General features: G+C 46.8%; 2 protein-coding genes across 4 annotated transcripts; one reads left to right on the plus strand and one right to left on the minus strand.

Moving 5' to 3' along the window:
• The first annotated feature begins 3,507 nt into the window (after positions 1-3,507).
• On the plus strand, positions 3,508-7,292 carry LOC136456247 (uncharacterized). Of its 3 annotated transcripts, XR_010759388.1 has the most exons (4): positions 3,508-4,197; positions 4,302-5,124; positions 5,527-5,746; positions 5,875-6,667. XR_010759388.1 is itself a non-coding variant. In XM_066456042.1 (3 exons), the coding sequence occupies exon 3, from the start codon at positions 6,672-6,674 to the stop codon at positions 7,080-7,082; it is 411 nt and encodes a 136-aa protein (XP_066312139.1). In that variant the 5' UTR covers positions 3,508-4,197; positions 4,302-5,746; positions 5,875-6,671; the 3' UTR covers positions 7,083-7,292. The 3 variants fall into 3 exon arrangements, 1 of the variants encoding a protein (XP_066312139.1); XR_010759387.1 differs by having other exon boundaries at positions 4,390-5,746; XM_066456042.1 differs by having other exon boundaries at positions 4,302-5,746; positions 5,875-7,292.
• A 96-nt stretch (positions 7,293-7,388) lies between these two features.
• Positions 7,389-8,392, minus strand: LOC136456246 (jasmonoyl--L-amino acid synthetase GH3.5-like). The gene has a single exon (XM_066456041.1). It carries the CDS (start codon positions 8,146-8,148, stop codon positions 7,405-7,407), a length of 744 nt encoding a protein of 247 aa, XP_066312138.1. The 5' UTR covers positions 8,149-8,392; the 3' UTR covers positions 7,389-7,404.
• Positions 8,393-8,973: the final 581 nt, after the last annotated feature.

Raw genomic sequence — 8,973 nt, forward strand, 5'->3', positions numbered from 1 at the left:
AGGACAATGTTGGAATTGCTGAACCAGCTTGATGTATTTAGCAGCGATGAGAGGACAAAAGTCAGCATTGAACCTTCAACTTAATAGTTATTACTGTCTTGATGCTTTGGCTCAGGTTCTGTTCAATTGTGGTAAAAATACCTCTATTGATCATGATATGAATGAAGGTCTGAGCTCTGATCAGGAAGTAGGTCGGTTAATATGAATTGATGTGAATTTTCATGTCATATGATTGCATAAAGAACACAGCAAAACTGATTACTCAACCTTTGCAAAAATAAATGTATTTTGTAGCTTTAATTTTTTGTGGTTTCATACAATATTTAGTACTACAGGCCAAGTTATTTGCTCAGCAACATTTATTGCTTATTGTAACAGCTATTTGCTCGGCAACATTGGCTAGAGTGGGAGCGCGTCGTGAGGAGCCACGTAGCGGTAGAGCGGGAGGAATCCATGAGGTGGTCATAGATGCTTATATTAAACTGCTGAAGGCCCAGGAGGGTTTAAAAAAGAGGCCAAGCGGTACAGTCTATCTTGAAACTACGTGCTTAGTTGCAATCATGAAGCGGGATGGAGAAAAGAATGAGACCATTGAAGCCAATTACCCTAACCGTGGCACTTCACAGCGTCCTGGTTTAGTTCAAAGGGTGCTAGCTTACTTGAAGCATGACATGGTAGCAATTTTTTTAAACGATCTATTGGTCTTTCATTATCAATTTTTTATGCCTGACAAAATATTTATTGTTTGATTTGATATGTGTTCCTTCCAATAAATATTACAAATACACATTGGTATCTTGCTGTTATAAACGTCGAAAAACGTGATGTCCATGTGCTAGACTCTTTGGGCGAGATGTTTAGACGTGCTGACCTCAATAAAATTGTGAGTATTTTCTAACACAACTATTTATACACATTTTATATTTTAGAAATGTTGTTTGATTCGTTCTTCTATGAACAAATAGCGAGATGGATTACGGAAACAGATAAATTTCATATTGGAGTAGACAGGCCTGAAAGAGCATAAATGGCCCGAAAGACACAGTAGCGTTGATGTATGCCAAGTACACTCTTGGATTTACCTTGCAGTACACAGACACAGTGAATGTCCATATTTCTGAATGGAACGAGGATGTCTTCAAATGAAAATTCAGATGAGAAGAAAACATTGCCGAGGACATAGATGGGTAACTAACTCAGAATTACTATGGCTTACAATAATAATACCTACGATTTAACTATTTCTATATATCGCTGATCGTGAATCTTGCCACGAACACTTAATTGGATATCTTATTCTACAGTATATGTCTATGTGGAATAAATCAAAAGCCACACATATTTATACGGTGAGTATAACACTTTGTGTTTAAGTTTTTGTGAAAGATTTTTCAAGAGACGGCGTATTACCCATGCGACAGGCACTAATATTGACATATATACTCGAGCCTGTGTACAGAATGGTATGGAGATATGGCGGAACTTATTCGTGGATTTATTGGCGCATGAAAGAAATAGATATCGGAGATTTGTTTCTGTCGATATAAAATATTATCTTAGGCGCATTACGAAAATGTCTATAAAGTAGAGTTCGTAAGCATGTGATGCCGCGCTCTCCGTGACAGTTAATTTCACAAACTTTGTTTTTTGGATTAACTATCACTTTAATGTTGATATTTAATTTTTATAATATTATTATTTTATCGTGCGATCCGTGTATTTTTAGTAGAAATTGTTAGCTATCATGTAATAACGCACCGGCACGGAAAAAAAATGGAGTGTGACTGTCTCTGTGTGCACACGGCACAGGTACCTTGATTCAGGCGGTCCCAAGGCACGAGGGCCCACAGCGTCGCTCCGGTGAGTTGGCCTGCGCTGGGCAGACAGACGCATCGTGGGCCGGTGGTGTCCCGAGATCCAGAGGGCCGCGGTGGCAACGGGCCCAGCGAGACTGTAGTTCCGTGGAGGGAGGCCGGCCCTGTTCACCGCACTTGCAAAACGAAAACAAGCAAAGCGAGCGCGAGCGCGAGCGCATGTGCCGTGTCCCTAGCGCGCTCGCTTTGTGCCGTGTCCCTAGTCCTTACCCATCTCCGTGGACCGGCGCTTGTTCGTAAACGATTCTAAATTTTTAATTAGGAATAGTATTTTTTTCTCACACCAAACCGACCAGCAGTAAATAATCTACGATACGATACGGTCTTCCGAACAGGCTGTGGCTGTACGCCTGTGCGCGTGCACGCTTTCTCCGCCACGCCGCTGACTACCTCGGTGCGCGGCGCCACGCGCGTCGGCGTGCGTGCGCCGTGGTTGGTGGTGGCGTCCCGGCTGGTGGCCGTTGCCGCGTTGTGCCCTGCCGCTGCCGGCCAGCCCCGAAACAAAACGCGCTCACAGTTCGCGTCCCATTCGCGTTGACAGATCTGATCCGCCACTATCTCCACTGCTCTGTTCCTGCGGATCATCATCCTCTGCCTCCGTCGACCGTCGTCCGTCTCATTTGCGCGATCTCTATCTACAACTAAGAAAGTTACAGCGCAATCGTTCAACGGCAGAAGGAAACCCACCTGCGACGATTACCGTCGGGCACTCCCACGCTTCCCTCTCTGTTGCAGGCGGGCTTGTTCGTGGCCGGCTGCTAACCCGCATCGCTCGCCGTAAAGTTTGTTAGCGGGCTTGCGGTCAGCCGCTAAGCTATAAACTTACACTGCAATGGAGGCTACGTGTACACTATCTCTCTGCGCGTACAATATCTACACGTATCCTGTAAGAACTTGGAACCTGCAAGCTAAATTTTCATATCCAGTTAATCGACGAGTAAGGATGATACAACTTTGCACTGATCATTTTAATTTTCATATCCCGGCTATATATATATTGTACGTTCTCAAATATAACAACATCAAGAAATACAGGTATAGAAACAAAGACACATATCCTATAACAAAAGTTATTATTACTGAACAAAGACGTAACGTATGGATGCCAGTCTGCAACTCTGCATTGACTGAAACATCCAATCACCATGGGTTCATGGTCATTTCAATAACTGAAGCTTTTTTTTCGGTCACTGCTTAATTTAGTCTGTCTTCATGGCCCCCGTCTTCTCTTGCCTCATCTTGCTCCACCATGGAGGAGCACGAGTCGAGGGCTAGGTTTTCGCCGCCTACCACTTCCGGAATCGGCATTTCCATCTGCGCCAAGGGCCAGGACCAGTCGGAAGGAAGAGCAGAGGAGGGTGATGCCCGACGCCACCGTACCGTGACAGCGCGATAACGGTAGGGTTCATGACGAGCCGGAAGGGAGAGCAGAAGAGGGTGTTGTGGGTCTTACGGGTTGTTGCGAGCTTTGTCTTTTGCACAACGGGTTTGATGGGTTTAAAGATGTTGGGCAAAAAAAAAAAAATTTGTAGTCGAGCCACAACAGCAACGAAGGAAAACTTTACGTGGCGAGTGTGCGGGGCCCGTTAAGAGCCCGCCCCGCCTGCAAGCAGACTTCCCTCTGTACCGTGCCCACCCCGGAGGCTTCCGCACGCGCGCTCAGGGAACAAAGCTCCGATATGGCGATATTTCGCCTTCGCACGCGCTCTCAGGGAAGAAAGGCCGGGATTCCGGAAATCAAATCCGCCTTCGCCAGCCGTCCTCCTCGCGCGCCGCACTTGGCTGGCCTCCGTCGTCGCCCTCGCCCTCGCAGTCCTGCTCGGCGCGCGCGCTGTTGGTGGGCCTCGGCGAGGACGACAGCGGTCAAGGCAACGCCGCGCCCGCGCCGGAATCCCACGCCTTCATCATCGTCTTCCACCGCGCCGCCGAGCCCTCGACTCGGCCACGCGAAGGCCGCCGCCGACGCCCTTTGCTACGCCGACCCCAACATCCACAAGCAGCCGCGGCCAGGACCACCCTCGCCGCGACGGACGGATCTGCCCCGGCCGTGCCTCCTGCTCTGCCTGCCAGAGGCAGCGGTCAAGGCAGCGTCACGCCCGTGCCGGAAGCCCACGCCTTCATCGCCGTCCTGCACCGACCCGCCGAGCCCTCGCCTCGCCGACCCCAAGGCCACCGCCGGCGCCCTTCGCCACGCCGACCCCAACAACCACCAGCAGACGCGGCCAGGACCACCCTCGCTGCCCCGGACGGGTCTGCCCCGGCTGCGCCTCCTGCTCCACTTCACCGCCTTCACAGCGCTGAGCCGGTGCTAACAAGCTTTGAGGTAGTTCACCGCCTTCGATGCATATGTATACAGTACATCTTCTCCCAGCCACCATTGCCGCTATTCAGAACTTGATTTTGTTTGTCCCTGAAAAATATTTGTAGCAAAAAAGGCTCCAACAAGCTCCTGAACAACATGAACTTGCAGAAATTTCAGTGATTTCAAATAGGTAACAAATGCTTGTTCTGTTAGGTCCTGTACTCCTGTAGCAGCATAGCAGCACAGAGTTACGGTTTGGCTCAGAGCCTACAGAAAAAAAAAAAAACCGTGAGCATCCAAACTCTTCTAGGTGAAGTTCTATTGCTGCACATTTGTTCCATAAGTTTATCTGAATTTTGGACATCCCCTGTACCTTTACAAGAAATAATTTATTAGACTATGCATTCTTCTTGATAGCATGTAGTCAGTGTGGTTGAGCCATTTGCGCATCTGAATTTACTTTGCATCATTATAGGTGAAGATTAACTTTTCTAGGATCTAAAAACTTATAACTGTTATCACACATCTGTTGTATATACATGGGCCTTACAAGATTGGTTTCATGGTGTGCACTTTGCAGGTCAGAAGAAGTAAGAAAGCACCAGAATCCACTTCGTCTATTTTGCCTCATGGTGTGCACTGTCGTAGTGTCATGCATGATTGTGACTTCTGGGTGATGACTGCTGATTTTTTTTATTATGTGTGATGATTGTGGATTCTTTTATTGATCCTTGATCTGACTAAAATATTATTGTGAAGAAAATTCATTGGATTCATATTTAGAGATTCCTCATGTTTAGAGATTTGGAGATTCAGAGAATTGTGTGTCATTGCCTCATGTTTAGAGATTCAGAGATTTCGGAGATTCATATTTACAGATTCCTTACTGCGATCTTCATGTTTTCCTGATTAAACTTGTGCCCCATAAGAAGACTTTATAAACCAAAAGTGAGTTACGAAATTCAGTACAGATATTATATATTATAACTTGTGCTAAGCATAATTTCAGAGATATATTTTGGTTCTAGCTTTACCATATACAACCTAAACTAAGTTCTGCATGATGACACCCTTCACTTGCCAAAATTGAATTAGCAGTTAGGGCCTAGAATAGAAAGTAGAAACAGAATAACGAAGCTTAATTATTTCTTGACTTAAAGGTCTTGCCTTCATTCAGCACAGGTATCCCCATTTTAGATGAGGCTGTCCAGTTACCTTTGCTACATTAGATGTGAAAGTGTCTGGTCTGTTGTTGTTCGCTGAACTATGCACTTTGTTCATGAAGTCTTGATCTTCTTGCGTTCCAAACATTTAACTTAGAATCATGTTTTTCTCATTCTTTCCCTGCAGCATCCAGGAGGAATTTCCTGAACGTTCTTGACTTTCTATAGAAATTCAACTCAAGTAAGCTTTTGTCTCGGGGATCAAGGACATAATGACTGCACAGCAAGTTACGTGGTGCCATTGAGGAAGCTCACCTTGGCATGACCAATTAACTTGACTTTGAAGCTCAGCTGAATGCTAAAGGTTACAAAAGAAAGCTTCATTCTGGGATTCTGCTGTTGATGCCGTGAGTGGAGGATTCATGTTGTCTTTTTGCAGCTCTTCAAAACCATGACCTTCTCCAATTCTCATTGTGTTTGTTGAGTGGCTTCTACCTTTCAGTTGATACTGATTATAGCATGGTCATCGTTGCAGGTTACTACGTACTACCTGATATTTTTGGTGGAGCAGATAATGCCCAGTGGAATATGCGTTGAGACACCTCAATTTTAGGACTGCAAGCTAGCACTATGGCATTTGTCGGCTGAGTTGAAGTTTTGGATACTCTAATTAATCTGCGGCAGTAGAAGGCTGAGCGTTTTCCAAGAGTCTCTCAATATTTCAACAATAGGTTTTAGCCACCTGACAGGTGATGCAACATCAATCTTTCATTGCCTATTCATACGTTATTGTGGCATTATTTTTTCCGTTGCAACGCACGGACATTTACCTAGCACAAGTACAGTAATAAAACCCGCCACCCCGGCAGATAGCGTACATCTGCTTGTCGTCCCTGTTTGAAGACTTGATCGTTTCCAACCAAAGGGGGCATTGGCGTTGGCCATTGGATTGGAACAGTTTAGATGTCCAAACGTCCTTTGAGGTTGGTGAACAGCTGGTTCTGCTGCACCTTTTTCATTTGACATGCCACAAATTGTTTCTAAGAAAACTGGCGCGTCGTATTCGCTGGAGTACTGGTTTGGACAAGTTCGCACGTCACATTTGTTTCGTGCCTAACCTTACCAAAAGTCCAAAACACAGCTAGCTAGCGTGACCTGCACACAACTTACGCAGGCAGATTCGATTTTTGGCTGCCGAGAAAAACTCGTCAAAAAAATAAAACATAAGAAGCCGCAGACAGAAAAGATCAGCGCACGGCCATTTCTCCATCGCGCTGCGCATTTGCATCTTCCACCTCCGGCCAGCCAGCAGACTCGATCATCGATAGCATCATGTCTCGGAAGCGCCACGAGCTGGAGGGAGCAGGAGGCGGCGGCGTGGGCACCGACGACGCAAGCGGCAAGGCGGTGTGGGACACCGGGAGCTCGCTGTACGACTCGTACGAGCTGGCCGCCGTGCGCCGGCTCCTCGACAAGCGCCTCCTCGCGGCCGCCGGCGTCCTCGCTCTCCGCGACGACGGGCCACCACCAGCCGCGGGAGGGACGAGGGGCAAGAGCAGGCAGGTCGTGCCGGTCAGCAGGGTCCACCACAGGAAGGTCACGCTGAGGGCGCTCTTCAGGGCGGTGGCCACCTGGGCGGCCCGGCCGAGGCAAGCGCCGCTCGCCTGTGCCTGCGCTGGCATGGTCCATGATCAGAGTGCTGCCGCGGTCGAGCCGGATCTGCCGCCCCACGGCCAACTTTGATCAACCCTGTGTTGAGTCCATCTGTTCTTGCATTGGGGCAACATGTTTTTTTTTCCTCGGTTGTTGTGGTTTTACGTGTCAATGCTGTCCTGCTCATGCGATTGTTGGTCATGGAGCAGCCAAATCTGCATGAAGAGTAGTGACCCCGTCTGGCTCCAGATTTGTTTGTAAAGCACATGAAAACTTTTGGCGGTTTTTCTCATGCAAAGGCTGTGGCTGGATCGACTGAGTTTGCTTCTTGTAGTACACAACTTGTTTGCTTCAGAACACATGTGATCTTTCTAAATTTTCTTCAGGGATGACACGGCTGCTAAATGCAACGCTAAGAATGCAGCAACCTCGCATCACGGCTACATACATACACTGTCAAACAGCTAATTACATAAGAGCTACTGACAATATATGATACACCTATCAGTTGGGCTACTCCCAACATGATGGATCGTACGCCATGCACTTTCACTATGCTTTCAGCTACCAGTCCATACGCAGTGCTGAAGTAGGTCTGGGTGACATTCCTGCTCAGTATCTGCAGCACCTTGCTGTTGGACTGGCTCACGAACCGCGGCGTCTTGAACTGGCTGACGGCGCCGCCGAGGCTAAGGTAGTGGTCCATGACCTGCCCGAAGGTTCCCTTCTGGAGGACCCGGAGCTCGAGGGCGCCGATGGTCTTGATCTTCCTCGACCCGACATACCCGGCGTCCACAAAGGCCAGGTCCATGCTGTTCGCGCAGCCGCTCAGGACATCTTCGCTGGCGCTGTCGGAGCTCAGCTCCCAGAAGATGACGTAGTGACCTGGGTCGCTTGATCTGTCCACGAGGCTCGTGAAGTCCACCACCTCCAGCTTCTCCGCGGCCAAGAGCTTCTCCGCCTCTTCGACGGCTAGCTGCAGGTCTTTCTCGGTGTTCTTGTCGATGTTGATGCTGAGGACTAGACTTGTGCGGCAGATGAACTGGAGCTCTGGCGTCGAGTTGTGGAAGCCCGCTATCTTCACAATATCTCCCAGCCTGTATCGATATAGACCTACGGCCCAATAGCCCATATGCAAAGCAAGAACATCAAACATGTGCCATTTCGAATTTTCGATGGAATGGAAATTAGAGCTAGTCAGTGATACTACTAGCTAGGCATATTAAGCTCAAATCTTAACCGAGAAATCCTTCTGAAGGACAAAGACACAAAACAATACAGAGTAATGATAGCTGGGCTGGAGCCCGGCTACAGAATCCCTAAGGTAAGATTAAGTTGAAATCATCATCTGGCAAAATAAATTGATATTTGATAGCTCAAACAAGATGTGAACATACAAATTAGTATCACTGTTGAGGATATAACTTATAAAAGAAGCAGAATGTAACAAATATAAGCGAAGTTCCTTACCGATTTCTAAAAGCATATGAGGTTCGGAATAATGAATTGTACTCTCAAGCAATTCATCATTGAATGGCAAAAACTTGGGTTTTCCCTGCGTCGTACCAGAACTGAAACAATAATTCAGAAGCAATGAAATTTAGAGTTCGCCTAATTCAGATACCAGTTGATGCAACAAGAGAAAAAAGTCCAACTAGTACCTTACGGAGAGGGAAGTGATGGACAGGAGCGAAGCTAGCGCTCAGTCAACCCTGGTGCACTACTAAACATACATTATCTCGTGTTGCTAGATAAAATTTGAATTTTCCCTAATTCTATCCAATTTAAATTTTAACAAAATTTCAATGAATCTTTACCAAATATGAAACAATATAGTTTTTTGGACCGTATTTTTCAATAACATCCAATAGCTGGTCTTTATTGGATTGGTAGGCCAAATATTTTTGGTAAACTAAGCATAAACGATATAATGAATAGTCGTGTTGTATTATAGAAGAAATAAGAGAGAGAAAACACTTAG

The sequence above is a fragment of the Miscanthus floridulus genome, chromosome 6 (assembly GCF_019320115.1).
Source record: "Miscanthus floridulus cultivar M001 chromosome 6, ASM1932011v1, whole genome shotgun sequence".
Taxonomy (NCBI): domain Eukaryota; kingdom Viridiplantae; phylum Streptophyta; class Magnoliopsida; order Poales; family Poaceae; genus Miscanthus; species Miscanthus floridulus.